Raw genomic sequence first — 15,620 nt, forward strand, 5'->3', positions numbered from 1 at the left:
AAAATGTTATTGTTATAAAACTGTTTCTGCTTATTTCCAAATCGGGTATTACATCATTTCACCTAAAAAAGGACGAAATGATGATATTGAGGTGGGAAAATTAACTTTAAACAATACGCAATATGTATTCGGTCATACAAAATATTAATTTAAAATAAAAACACCTTGAAACGTCATGTAGATATTAGATGTCTAAGCAAACGCCGTGTACAGTAAACATGTTTACATTTGGTTTAATGTAATTTACACTAGTTTCACATTAAATTTGTTCACATCTATACACCTTAAACAAGCTACCTGTACATAAGATTTGTTCACACTTGTTAACTATATGTCATTTAAATGTTCATTACGTAGAACCGAATTCAAATTTTCAAACAATTTTCTAGCAGTTAAGGAACGACTATTTGACTTTAAAAGAAAGGGGGGGGGGGGGGGGGGGAGTGGATTTTTCCACAATTTGGTTTATAAAAAAAATCGGGTCATACTGATGATGAGAATTAACAAATATTCTGAATCCAAAGTTTCCCCATACATTATAGTGTTGAACTTTGAATTGCTACTTAGAAAAAAAATCTAAATAAAAACTTTCGCGCGAGAAAAAATTCTGACTCAGAACCCCCCCCCCTTTTTTTTTAAAAAGTAAAGTGGTTGCTCCTTTAAGAAAGTCATTTTGGATGATTTGCAGTAGTTTAAAGATGTATCGATTACGCATTAAAAACGTAGGCTGCATCAGCGTGCTTACAGACGAAGAAAAAGAATTGCGATGTTTGAGTAAAGACCAGTGGCAAATATTTCTGTCAGTGTTTACGTTCAGTCGATTCGGGAAAAAAATGAATTATGTGTTCGGCAATGATGATGGATGAGTCTTGATAAGAAGTTAATAAGGCTATGTAACTATGTAACAGGTTTTTTATAACAAATAAATATATCAAGTTTAGGCAAATATTTCTGAACTTTATTAATAAGTGTCAGTGTATGTAAAGTGCGGATCCTAAAATATCATTTTTACTGTATATGCCATAAATGTCTACTGTAGAATGATAAATAAACAGACGAACTTTTTTTAATTTTTGAAGAAAATGAAGAAAATAAGTTAAAATGTATATGTTCAGAAATACATAATACTAATAAAACAAAGTAAGAGATGCGAGCGGGGTTTTATCGCGCCTAAAGCCATCCAGCTGTGAAATATATACCAAAATAGGTGAATATTTAGAACATTTCACGAACAGATCGTGCAGGTGCTTTATAACTAACAGGTGAGATGTTGTTGCAGTAAAAAATATTCATTTTAATACAATTATCAAAGTTGTATAACGTAGAATATGTTTTGTCATTCAGTTTCTTCATATTTGACTAAATTCCACTATGATGATTTCGTAATGCTAGTCATGTTTACTGTCGAATAATGATACTATTCTTTCATTTTCACTGTGGAGCGAATCATTATTATTGTATATGCGGTGCATTTTCATTGTATAATTTTTTTCTTTTTTATCTATTACAGCTCATTTCTTTAAGCATGAAGAGCAAGACTTTAGTTGATTTGCTTGCTTTTTTTTTATTGGATAATCATTATGATACATGTAACACCCAATTTAATTCAAATATTAAAAAAATACAGGTTAAACTATGCCTATTCATATTGTTTAAAAATGTCAATCTTATTTACAAAGTTTGTATAAACAATTAGCAAACATAGCAAGCAAGCCAAACAAAATTTTGCTTTACATGCATTAGGAAATTAGCTGTAAAGCCTTAATTTAGCCGACTTGCTCAAATAATAGATAAAGTAAGAGAAAGATTTGATAAAATTTAACTTACGGAGGAAAGTTTGGTTTTAAAACACTAATAAATTACTTCTTATTTCAAATGTATTCCATTTAGTTTCTTGTAAAGCGTATAGGGATCTTTATCCTTATTTTTTTTATCCATTTCCATGACACTTCACCACTAATTACGTACATCTTGATAAAGATAGCACCTTTGTTTTCCTGTTTAAAAGTGTTTACACTGGAGCCCTTTATAACTTGCTTTTCGGTGTGAGCCAAGACTCTGTTGAAGACCGTATTTTGACGTCTACTTTTATAAATTGTGACATGGATGGAGAGTTGTCTCATTGTTACATACGACATCTATATATGGCTCAAAAACGAAACGAGACGGGATAAAAAGGGATAAAAAAATCTACGCTACTTTTTAATATATTTATAATGGGCTTAACATAAGTCAAAATAGAGTAAAATAGTGGGTCGCATTCTGGTATAAGCGTCACGCCGGATTGCCGTTTTTTTGCAAGCGTGACAGGTGAAAGTCAAATGATTGTGTAGTGAAAAACGGGAAATGAAGTCTAGCGGGACACGGATAATTACAAAAAATTAGAACTGCATAGTATAAGCGGGATACGGGAATCTGACAAAACAATAAGCGGAATACGGGAATCTGCCAAAACAGTAAGCGGGATTCGGGATCAGAACACCTCAATGAGACCCCAGAAGAAGATATTTTTGTATATTCATCCTATTGTTACAGTCATGCCTTCAATATCAAATGTGTCCGATGCATGCATTTTTTTTATATTTTTGGTCCCTTTTTCAATTTTGTGGGGTCCAAATTCATAGACAAAAGTCCTTTAATATAGACATTTGGAATTCGTTGACATGCTGAATCTAACCGTGTATCTAGTTTGGGGATTTTTTGCCTAGTTGCTGAAATAGCCCACATAGAGTTCCAAAGGGTCTAAAATCAACAAAAATGAATTGTAGCATGCATTTCGTGTACAATAACCCAAATGTGCATGGTTTTACCTCTGCGGTAGTATCCATTCGCGGATCTGGAATTTTTCATAAGTAGGGGCCCACTGACTGCCTAAGAGGGCCCGTTGCTGTCACGCTCCAGTGACTCCCTATATAAGTTAAAATCAAGGAGAAACGTAATCTGAAGAATACAATATGACATTTTGAGAATCGCTTTTGTTAAAAGTTTGAAAAGCTATATATTTGATGAAGAATGAATGAGGAGTTTGTATTTCAATTTGAAAATACATGTATCATAAATCCTTTAGTTTTTTTGCATTTGTTGCAAGTGCATTTATCACATAATTCTACAATAAAAATTCCTCGCATCTTCGAAAATTCTACATTAATAATGACTGCACTAACAGTGATAATTCATCGCATCTATAGTTAAAATGGTTCGCTTTCAATAATCGATATGCTATATTATGATGCCTTTATAACACTTATTTGAACTTTAATGCTTTGTTTGTATATTATAAAGGCATATCACAATGAAAATATGTTAAAACTTAACTTAAAATCCTTTAACTTGATATTTTCAAAACGTAAACAAATACAGTTTTCCCATGATCCTTTATTCTACAATAGACATATCCGCATATAACAGTAAAAATGAACTAGCTGGATTCGCACTTTATATACACTGAGTGTTATAAGTATCAATTTTAAATATAAAATCGTTTCTTTTTTAAATATACATTGGAAAGTTCTGAATGCCCAGTTTTGTGTACGCTACGCTTAACCTACACAAGGCCTACATCGACTACCGACTGCATGTAGACAAAACATGATTTAAACTACATGTAAACATTGAGTTTTATCAATGGGAACGTAATTACGTTTAGTTTATATGTGAGTTACACTAACACAACACCGAGTTTAGGTCAATGTGAACACAGCCTTAAGTCATAACACTTTACATTTAACAATTATAGGAACATATTAGTTATCACACATAGGTTACAGTTAACTGCACAGAAGACAATTAAGAAATACAGTTACAAATCTGAAATATTAAGGGAAAATAGGAAAACATTAAAGTCATATGAAACGAGTGACTGGTGACTGATCCAATTCATGAACCAATGCATGTATATATCATAAACTTAGTCTTCTATGCACGATTTTATCATTGTTTACGTCATTGTTTTTCTCTTTGTCTGTTATGAGGTGAAAAAATGGCAGCTACTTAATTGTCGTGTTTTGAAGCCGTAGTTTACCGATTGTCACCTTATAGTAAACAATCAACAAAAAAACATGGATATTGGAACGTGTATAGCATGTACAATCGTATAATTATTTATTTTCCTGACAGATCAATGTGATTGCGATCACCGGATTTTTACGAGGAGGGTCACGCTAAGTTCACTTTTCATACGGAAAATATGTCCTGGAAGCAAGCAATTAAAAAAAGTGAACTTCTTCTAAATGTGGACAAATTAAAGAATTTTCTTCGGAAAAAAAGTAAATCAACATTAGTTTTCTCATGAAAACTATCGATTTAGTTATAAAAACATATGCATCATTTTTTTCAATATGAGGTTTCATATCACTCTAAGCAATATGTACCGGTGTGTGTTTTTTTTAAAGTTAAAGTGACTGAACGAATGGTCGTCATTTTTTACGATTTATAATTCTATATATTATGAAGAAAAAAGGGAAATAAAAGGGAAAAGCTGATTTAATAAACATTGATTATAGAATTAGCAATATGACTTTCGATTTACAAAAACCCAAACAATTCACCCACATGATCTGACAAACATTAGAATCAAGCTAACATATGTCCAAATACATAACTTCAGTTAAAGACAAAATAAAAAGGTCGTTATTACAATACGTAAAAGCGGACATATACAAACATAAATCTACAAAATGTGTACGTATTGTTATGCGTTTACTTTTCTACAATGGCTAGAGGTATAGGGGGAGGGTTGAGATCTCATAAACATGTTTAACCCCGCCGCATTTTTGCGCCTATCCCAAGTCAGGAGCCTCTGGTCTTTGTTAGTCTTGTATTATTTCAATTTTAGTTTCTTGTGTACAATTTGGAAATTAGTATGGCGTTCATTATCACTGAACTAGTATATATTTGTTTAGGGGCCAGCTGAAGGACACCTCCAGGTGCGGGAATTTCTCGTTACATTGAAGATCTGTTGGTGACCTTCCGCTGTTGTTTTTTCTATGGTCGGGTTGTTGTCTCTTTGATACATTCCCCATTTCCATTCTCAATTTTACATATAAAACCATGGATTCACGATACTAAATATTAGATTCAGGTATTTAGTCGACACTCAATTAGCATGATTACGTGTTATTCCGGACGCAAAGTGTTAAAAAATATATAGTATATTAAGTAAGTAAAGTTAGTAAATTGTATAAATATGTACAGATAATAATATACATGTATATGTTTTGTATGATAAATATGAATATATTAATGGACATATACACGTAAGTCACCTCAAATTATATTAAATAACTATAAAACACTTTTCACGTATAGTACACGTAACGGTTTTCGATACTAATTATACTAAATTAAAGTGTTCAGTCATAAGTGTTGCTTCATTCTGTTTACTGCATTTTACATTCGGGATCATCTATAAAATAGAAGAATCTTTATATATAAGTTTTAATCAAACCACTAACATCAAATAAAAGCTCTATCCAGAAAGTAAAAAAATGTATAAGACACATTAAACAGTACCAGTGTTAGTACACCAGATGCACATTTCGACAAGTTGAGGTTTCATTGATGATTTAAGCCAACGCATTTGAAATATACCAGGAGAAACGTTGAAATATAATAAAAAAGACAAAAAGAATTCACAGACTCGAACACGTACAAAGAATGAGAGGATTGCACGAAAAAGGCTCAGTCTATATATTTTACATAAAATGTCAATAAACCAATATCATTCGTATATTCACTTTGGTTATTGTAAAAACAATTTTTTATCAGAATTAATTTTTATAGGCTTTGAACTAGCTATCAGATAACTGCGAGTACTCTCAGATCTGTTCCTAGTGTCTTTTTGTTGTTAGAATATACAAGTACCCGGCCATGTCCACTCTGTGTAGTATTTGTATTTGTAACCAACTGATGAGTTAAGCCTTTTTCAATTGATTTTTATAGTGGACTTCGTTCATATGTTGTACTGTTACACCACTGTCCAAGGTTAGGAGGAGGGTTTATATCCCGCTAATATGATTTCTGTATGTATGTGCCTGTCCCAAGTCAGGAGCATGGATTTCAGTGGTTATCGTTTGTGCATGGGTTACATTTTTTTTTCGTTCATTTTTTGTACATCAATTTGGCCGTTAGTTTTCTCGTTTGAATTGTTTTACATTGTCATTTTGGGGCCTTTTATAGCTGACTATGCGGTATGGGCTTTGCTCATTGTTGAAACCCGTATAGTAACCTATAATTGTTAATTTCTGTGTCATTTGGTCTCTCGTGGAGAGTTGTCTAATTGGCAATCATACCACATCTTCTTTTTTTTTATATTGGCATCAGTTACAGTTGTCTGCTATTCGACCTCACCGGGCCCTTTCATGCACTATTAATCGGTGTGCTCAAAAATCCTTTCTGTTGAACGGTTGGGACCACGCTTCAGATTAATTGATTAATTGACACGTTCTTTTACCGATGAATTCAAGATGATTCATTTGCACTATAAAAAGGACTCTACCATGAATATTCAGTTGACAGAACAAGCCATACCAATTTTTTTTTATGTGGGGGGCTTTTTCTCCTTATTTCTTATATTCTGCTATGATAGAACATTTTCCTAGGAAATACTTAAATAAATATATAGTTAAAAGTAGATGAAATTATTTTTAATGCTGTAACAACAAATTATTCACTAAAAGAGAAGCCTTTTATGTCCCTCTTTGGAACCCAGCTTAAATTTATTTTTTTGGTAAGGACTTATTGAAACCTCCTTGGAGACAGTAAATCTTTATATTGATTGATCATTCTGTTAAAATGCTTCAATTTTTCATTTCTTATAACATTTCTACCATAATGAGTGAAAGTTACCCAATTATTTTTATTCATTGGCATGAAAAATGAGAGGTATAAATTTACAAAATAGAGACCTTATAAAGAAGACAAAGAGGTCCATTAGTGGTATTTAATTTCCTAAAATCATCTTGTGTATCATATTCAACTGTTTGTAGGCAAATAAGATAGATATTTGATCATTTATTGGTCCACACTCTATTCTATCTTGATGCAGCTTGGTTTGGATTTGTCGAAGAAATTTTGCTTGAATCGCTGTAGATGTCGTCTTTCATTATACTAGATTTTTCTCAAATTATTGAACTGATAATGACAAAACTTGACAGAAATGTTTGAAATAACTAGTATTACGAAGGAAAAGAGTCACATTCAGTTAATTGAATAATAATGTCTTCTTTACATGTAATACCACCAAATCATGGTACATCACATCCGGTTGTATACGAAAGAAGATCGAAAAAAATATTCCCTTTAATTTGACAGTTGTAGGTAATTAATCCAACGTTTTATTGCAGTAAAACATTTCTGTGTCATTAACATATGTCTTGGGTATTTCAAAACACCTGTTTTTTTTTATTTTGGATATCTATAGAATATTTTGTAATCTTGAGGTTACATAGTGACTACACCTTGTACACAGATAAAATAAGGGGAGAAATTTGATTGGTTAACTTCAAATGATGTTTTTTTTTATATGCAATAAAATGTTATGTGAATTTTTTCTATAGTACTGGACAGGTTAAAAGTTTACTCATGCCAAGTATTTCTTTATTTGAAACAAAGATAAATTCTGCACATTTTTTTGGAAAAGTGCAAATTTAACAAAAACTAATAGGGGAAAATCAATGGTGGTATTACACCTGAAGTGTGAAAAACGATTTACTCTTTACTAAAAAATTGAAACAACACATACAATAATCTTCCAAAGATATTGTTTTAGAAAAAAAAAAATTAATATCGTCGTTTTTGAGATGAAAAGGGTTCTTTAAAATCAGGATTTCTTCCTTACTCCTTTTAAGAATAAATAGCTGTTGATGAGTGGTCGTGTCCTCATGTTTGATCAAATGTGTGGAAAAAATTTCTTACTTGATGTTTCGATATCCGATGAATCATTTAAATCATATAAACCATCAGAATCCTCGTCATCTGACGTCGAGGAACTATCTTGAATTTCATCTTTCTCTCCATCTGAATTGAAGTCTACTTCATGTATAATCTTAGCTGTTTTAGACACCTTAAAGTACACAACAATTCTTTTAGTATGTATCTACTGTTGATAGTTATCAAAGGTACCAGGATAATAATTCAATACGCCAGACGCGCCTTTCGTCTGCATGAGACTCACCTGGGACGCTCAGATCTAAATAGTTATAAAGCCAAACAAGTACAAAATTGAAGAGCATTGAGCACCCAAAATTCCAAAAGGTTGAATGCATTACCACTTACTTAAGATTATTCGATTCTACATTGGTTTTGTCATACTATTCATAACTGCATTCCGAAATGTTGAATATGTGTTACATGTATATACTAACTGACTTTAAAAACGCAACACTCATATTGTTGATTTTTTTTACCAATTAACGGTTGATCCTTATACAACTTCTATTCATACTTACCACACTTTTTACACTTTAGAAAATATCATCACCTGACTTTCCTGTGGTTACTGAACTACTTAGTTATTGAAGTCGCACGAATTTCTTAAAGCGAAATTTGGAACCAATAAAAGATTTATTTTATCGTGAAACAGTTCTTTCAATGCATGACCACACTTACAACAGTTAAACATGTTGCCTCTCCATATTACCAAGACTGAGGAATAAAAAAACTAAATCAGCCCAAAAGAATTGTGCAAACAAGAAACCGTGAACATGCTGCAAACAGATAATTTGTCGTCAGTAACTCGTCTTACTGTCCTTCCGACAACGATACAGGCAGACGGGATTTATTCATGACCATATCAACATGCAGTGAAAATGCAACGTAAATATTGTTTGATTACTCGTCGACATTTGAGAGACATGTATACGGCCGCAACTTAAACTACTAGTCAAATTGCTGAATGACATTGCACTCGCATAATTGCCTGTTCTTCAAGCAAATGTGAAGTCACATCATAAATATATCTTTTTCAAATACCTTTTGTTATAACATAATTTTCCATGAAAATGGTTAATTATAACACCACACATAATTAACGTCCACGCCGCCGCTAACGATATGACGGTTTTGCCTGTACCAATTCAGGAACGTAACAGTTGTTTTCCATTCGTTTGATGTGTTTAAGCGTCTGATTTTTGCCATTTGATAAGGGACTTTCTGTTATGAATTTAAAAGGGAGTACAGTATTTTTGTGGTTTAACTCATCGGAATATAGAAGAAAAAGAAAAGGTCAATTACCAGAATATTAATCCATAGATAAAATTACAAATTAGAATTCGAGATAACGGAAATCCGTGCAAATGATCAAATGAACTGATCTGATTAATATGAATTAAGAATACTAGCAAACAAACTCATAGCCACTCGTAGCAGCAAAATCGCTTCTGCAGGCAATTTGTTGCCAATGCATATGTTTTTTGGTTTTCGATGTTTATGTTTCGTGTTTGTTTCCTTGTTTTCTTGTTCTCTAGTTCCTGTTATTGCCCTCTTCACAATTTGGCTGCTGTACATCTACTTTTTATTTCTGTATCTTTTATTCACACAATGTGTCATTGCAATGTAATCATATGCCAGTCTCATAATAGCGAGAGGTTTATATAGCTATAAAACCTGGCTGCCCATCATAAAACAATCGCTAATAACGACTCACGTTAATTTTAGCGTGTAACTAACGACTACATAACGATGACGTTTACGTGCGTTTCATCAAGCATACGTAGACAAATCGTTAATATTTGCGATCGGTAGACAATCGCTATTTATTTTAAGAACGGGAATCCCAGGATATCGCACTCTCTATCGTTGGAGAAAAATAGGCTAGTGAACGACGGAAAGTAAGAGTCTTAGTTCATAAAGTTTTTTCCAACGAGGTAGACTTACTAAAATTGTTTCTATCTTTTTAAAGAATGATTCATGCAAGTCCTAGTTTAGTTGGGAATTGTCACATAACACATGATCTCTGTGGAATGGTCAATTCTAAACAAAACAAAATTTTGGAAATGAAATCTACATCCAATAGATCGATATCGGCGTCAACATTTAAAATCCATCCTATGTCCTGGATACCCATTTGTTTGATACATGCAACAATAATATTTGTTCGTTAACTAATCCAGAGTTCTCTAGATATACTACCAAAATTAACCTAACAGAACCTACTTTAGCTAAATCTTACATGAACAACAGAATTTGTCTTTTTCTAGATAAAGACATTTCAATTTCTAAAGGGACATTCCATACTAAAATTTACGACAAAAGCTTTTTCATTCCCTAAAAATTATTTATTTTGTAAAAATATTTCCATCTCAATTTAAACTTTACACTTAACAACAAAATAATTTTCAATTACCTGTGAATACTATTATTGTGAATTATTTGTTACAAGTGTTTATTTGTAGATACATATATATATAGAGATTAAAACTGACGTGGAAAGGTAACACCCGGCCACCGAAAGTTTCATTTTTATGAAGCCCAGGTGGTCGTGTGGTCTAGCGGGACGGCTAAATCAATGTAATGTTATATATATACAAGTCACATTACCTGAAGATCTGCGAAAGCAGTAAAGTACTTGCATGTTTAGACGAGAAGAAAATTATTAAAATATAATAACGGTTTCATTGCATCACTTTTTTACAAGTACTTTACTGCTTTCGCAGATCTTCAGGTAATGTGACTTGTATATATATAACATTACATTGATTTAGCCGTCCCGCGAGACAACACGACCACCTTGGCTTCCTAGAAATGAAGCTTTCGGTGTCCGGGTGTTACCTTTCCACGTCAGTTTTTATCTAGCGTCGTACTACAGTACATGATATATAAGGCATGGAGATGTTATTTTTACAGATTAGCTTAACAATCTATGGTAAATAAAGGCAACAGTAGTATACCGCTGTTCAAAACTCATACAAAGGATCCTACAAATAAATGTAAGATACAGTCACAGAAAATAATTATATTTATAAGTACGTCTGAGCCAGTGACAACTCTACAAACAGATTTATCCATCGAATCACCAGCAGTGATGGTGATACATGACTGTGTACATTATGTATATACAACTCATCTAAACATCAACCCAACAATGTAAGATCTGTAAATTTCTCGAACCCATCAGTTTTAATCTAGCGTCGTACATGATATATAAGGCATGGAGATATTATTTTTACAGATCAGCTAAACTATCTTTAGTAAAGGATCCTACAAATTAATGTAAGATACAGTCATTGTCAGTGCTAGAAAGGCAGTTGTAAGTCTGGTAGGTGTAAAAGAAAAGAGGGACGAAAGATACCAAAGGGACAGTCAAACTCATAAATCTAAAACAAACTGACAACGCCATGGCTAGAAATGAAAAAGATAAACAGAAAAACAATAGTACACATGACACAACATAGAAAACTAAAGAATAAACAACACGAACCCCACCAAAAACTAGGGGTGATCTCATGTGCTCCGAAAGGGTAAGCAGATCCTGCTCCACATGCGGCACCCGTCCTGTTGCTTATGTGATTACAAATCCGGTAAATAGTCTAATTCGGTAGGTCAAATTCATGAAAGGGAAGGGGATTGTATTTACGACGTAAGGAACATATCCGATATCATTTGTGAAACGGTTATTCCATAACGGTCAACCAATTCGTGATGGCGTCCGTAAAATTTACGAAGGGATGATTTCAACTTCACCATTTGGAACTCTTGATTTAAAAGCTTCCTTGTGAGCAGTAACCCTCTATCAAGAAAATCATGATAGGAAATGCAAGCACGGGAATATCGTATCAATTGAGAGATATATACCCCGTATGCAGGTGCTGCTGGAATGTTGCTACTTAGAAATGGAAAGTTTACAATTGGAAAGCTGAAATCATCTCTTTTGTCGTAAATGTAGAAGAATGAAAATTTTGTGCAACTCAAAGGTGTCACATGTCTCCGTCTTGTAGCAAGAAGTAAAACAAACTTGTTTCTAACATGAATGAAAATGAGGTTTTTTATGCATACTGCACATAATCCACCTTCATTGCATTTCATTATTTTTCTTTATTAGATGATCAATTTCAATCGTGAATGTATATTCTGCCTTATAATAATTTTGTAATTTTGTACAGGATAAAACCATTTGTAAGCAATATTTTGTACGAGGTATTTTTGTACATGTTATTACTTGTATTTTGGCATTGTACAAATCATAACCTGTATAATATTTTTGCACATGTTATTTCCTGTACAAAATTGCAACTTGTACACGACATATATATATATATATATATATATATAAAGAAAAAAAAAGCTATTTGCTGGCGCATAACCATTGCATTTTACCTTGATGAAATATATTGTAACCCCCCCCCCTTATTAAAGATTTAAATATTACACGATAAGGGGTATTACTGTTAAAAGGAAGCTGATACGAAGAAAAGATAGAAAGATGGCTGATTTTTGTTCAAGGTTTTTGTGATTTTTCTGAAATTGTTCAACCTTTCATAGCAATATAGTACTGGTACTTTGATTATTCATCTCTTTTCTTATTTTTTTTTTGTATCGTAGATTAAATTTATTCTTTCAATGTATGTTTAGTTTACTTTTGTTAATATGTCTTTTGATTTAGTTAAGCCATTTCAATTGATATTTTATAGTGTGTCTTTCTATATTGTGATGTTACACTATTGTTTCAGATAAGGGCGAAGCCTTGGTACCATTTAAACAATTAAACCCGCTGCAATTGTTTGCACTTGTCTTAAGTCCTAAGTTTTGTTGAAATAAATTAAGCGTTTAAGATAGGCTAGTATATTTTCCTGTTATAGCGACAGGATTGAAAACATTCATCATTTTATGAAAGCTTGCCTAACTGACATAGGTATCAAAATAACTATATATATTCGAACAGCTTTAAATGCAGTGGTGCTTGAAGAAAAGCTAACACCTTAATAATGTAAAGGATATTGTACCATCAATACTAAATAATAAATAGCTTGATTTTCATAACTGTGACCAACTGATTCCAATTAAATAAAAGAGTTCAACAGAAGACTATGTTTTACATGACATTTTTGTTTCGATTTAATGCAATGAGGCGAATTGTTTGTATTCACGAAGAACATTAATTAAAGTAAAACAGTATAAGTTGTGTGTAATGCATTTTGCTTTAGTCTAGTATTTTAGATTATTGAAAGACCTTTTGTCTGATTTAAAAAAGTTACTTTAAATTGTAAAAATATTCGAATTCGCTCTCGCCGCAATATAGCCTTTTTGTGATAGTGAGGCGTTAAGCAAACGGCAATCAATCAATCATTTTTGAACCATTGAAAGAAAAAGAATGGCAAATGAAGGACATTCAAACTCATTACAACGCCATGATTAAAAAAAGAAAAAGACCAACTGACAGACAGTAGTACACAAAACACAAAATAGAAAACTAAAGAAAAAGCAGCACTAAACTCACCAAAACACTTGGCTGATATCAGGTGCTAAAGAAGGGTAGGCAGATTCTGCTCCACATGTGACACTCGTCGTATAACTCATGTTAATACAAACCCGGTTACATCTTTAATTTGGTAGGTCACTATGTGTATATTTATAATATATATATAAAAGTTTATAAGGTTTATATATATATATATATTTGTTGCAAAAGCATATATCGTATGTTACCTCCTTCTCTATTCTGCCCAAACTGCCATGCACAAAGTTCAGTCTTTTTAATATCTGAGATTGTAAAATAGCACAAATATGGTAATGGTTAAGTTAACAAACTTATAAAAACAAATTACAATACGTTTTAAGTCACAGTTTTAAGCAGGTGTTTAACTGAAGCTTACTGACAGTCACACTGTATCTTTTGAAAACAAACAATTTCAGCTGAGTTCTTTTGTAACATTCGGCATTTTAATGAACATCTGTATAAAGTGTTTTATAACAGTTTTTGTGTATAAAAATATTTATAGACTACTAAAGAATTCCCTGTTGACTGTATACTCTATTCTGCTAAACTCATTCTAAAAAACATTTCTTTTTATTTAAGCGGCAAGAACTATTTCCAACATCGGGTGACAGCAATGGGAACAACATGTGCACCAACTTTGCAACATTAATCATGGACTTCCTTGAGCAAAAACTTTATCAAGAAGTAAAAAATTGTTTTTGAGTTGAATTTGCAAGAATTATCATGGAAATGATACCTTGGTGATTGCGTCATTGTCTAGACCAAATCCGACGAAGAACTGGAACTTTTTTTTCGAAAATACTTAATAACATTCATACGTCCATTGAATTTACGAAGGTTGAAATTATCTATAAATGTCGTTTCTGGACATTTTTCTAATGAAAGTTGGCACCACGTTGAAAACTGGTAATTTTTTATCATCAGTATTTAGATTTTAATTCGTGCCACACATCGCCTACTAAAAGGAATATCCCCTATTGTTAGCAGGAAACATAAATACAGAGACATTAATAGAAAGAGGAACTCAAATTGAAAATCAGATCCCAATCAACAAGTTAAACTCCACCCACGAGGAGCAGAGTAATAACAATGATAAAATTATCTCCGTAACTATAAATTATTCCCGTTGCAAAGAGAAACGATCTATTCTCGGTCAGGATGAAAAGATGCGCCGTTTGATTCACAAACACCTCACTTCTGCAATGTACAGTGCAATTAAAAAACCTTAAACGACTTTTGACCGAGCAAGATTAGACCAAAAAGGAACATTCAGTGTGTCAAAATGCTAAGATAATCGTTGTGGAGCATATCCGTATATTCATGTCGGTAAAGAAATATAACATATGGACAATCACTTTTTTTCAACGTGGACATAACACATGACACATGATAACTTGTAAAAAGGTACCAGGATTATAATTAAGTACACCAGACGAGCTTTTCGTCTACATAAGACTCATCAGTGACGCTCATATCAAAATATTTATAAAGCCAAACAAGTACAAAGTTAAAGAGCATTGAGTATCCAAAATTCCAAAAAGTTGGGCCAAATACGGCTAAGGTAATCTATGCCTGGGATAAGGAAATCCTTAGTTTTTCGAAAAAATCAAAGTTTTGTAAACGGGAATTTTTTTTATAAAAATGACCACATTATTGATATTCATGACAACACCGAAGTAAAACCGAGAATTTGAGTTATTGTATCAATTGTGATGGTTGCCAGGAAATTAATATAGGCCAAACAAAGAACAGTGTTACCCAAAGAGTTCGAATTCAAAGACAGCATATACGGCAGCTAGAATACAGAAAAATCCCCTTAGCAAACATTAAAACGAATGTGGCGGAGAATTTTTAAGATATTCGCATTTTATAAATAAATATGGGCTGTGACATTACTCGGGACGTAAAGGAAAAATATTTGATTTCAAAATTCAAGCAGTTTTTTGTTCTTTCATGTTCGGGATTAAACTCGAGCTACTGATGTATCATATCACCACATCGTCTTGCACTATGCCCGACGCGCTAGACAACTCGACCACCTAGGAACTTATATAATAAAGCTTTCAAAGGCCGGTGGTTTAGCGCGTCGAGCAAAGAGTTTGACTTTTTCTCATACATGATCTTGTTGTAAATTAGTAGTGCACAAATATAATGTAAATGCTTAGTTGTTTGTTCGGAGTAATCAGTA

General features: G+C 32.6%; 1 protein-coding gene across 1 annotated transcript in view; it reads right to left on the reverse strand.

The window, feature by feature from the left end:
* Window positions 1-3,570: 3,570 nt before the first annotated feature.
* LOC134681761 (transient receptor potential cation channel subfamily M member 3-like) overlaps window positions 3,571-15,620 on the reverse strand; it is a 41,641-nt gene continuing 29,591 nt past the window's right edge. Inside the window, exons 8-10 of the mRNA XM_063541406.1 lie at window positions 13,642-13,695; window positions 7,915-8,062; window positions 3,571-5,404 (exon numbers count right to left, since the gene is read on the reverse strand). Coding sequence (XP_063397476.1) covers window positions 5,379-5,404; window positions 7,915-8,062; window positions 13,642-13,695 — 228 coding nt within the window. The 3' untranslated portion in view covers window positions 3,571-5,378. The remainder of the gene's footprint in view (window positions 5,405-7,914; window positions 8,063-13,641; window positions 13,696-15,620) is intronic.

The sequence above is a fragment of the Mytilus trossulus genome, chromosome 8 (genome assembly GCF_036588685.1).
Source record: "Mytilus trossulus isolate FHL-02 chromosome 8, PNRI_Mtr1.1.1.hap1, whole genome shotgun sequence".
NCBI classification, from domain to species: Eukaryota; Metazoa; Mollusca; class Bivalvia; order Mytilida; family Mytilidae; genus Mytilus; species Mytilus trossulus.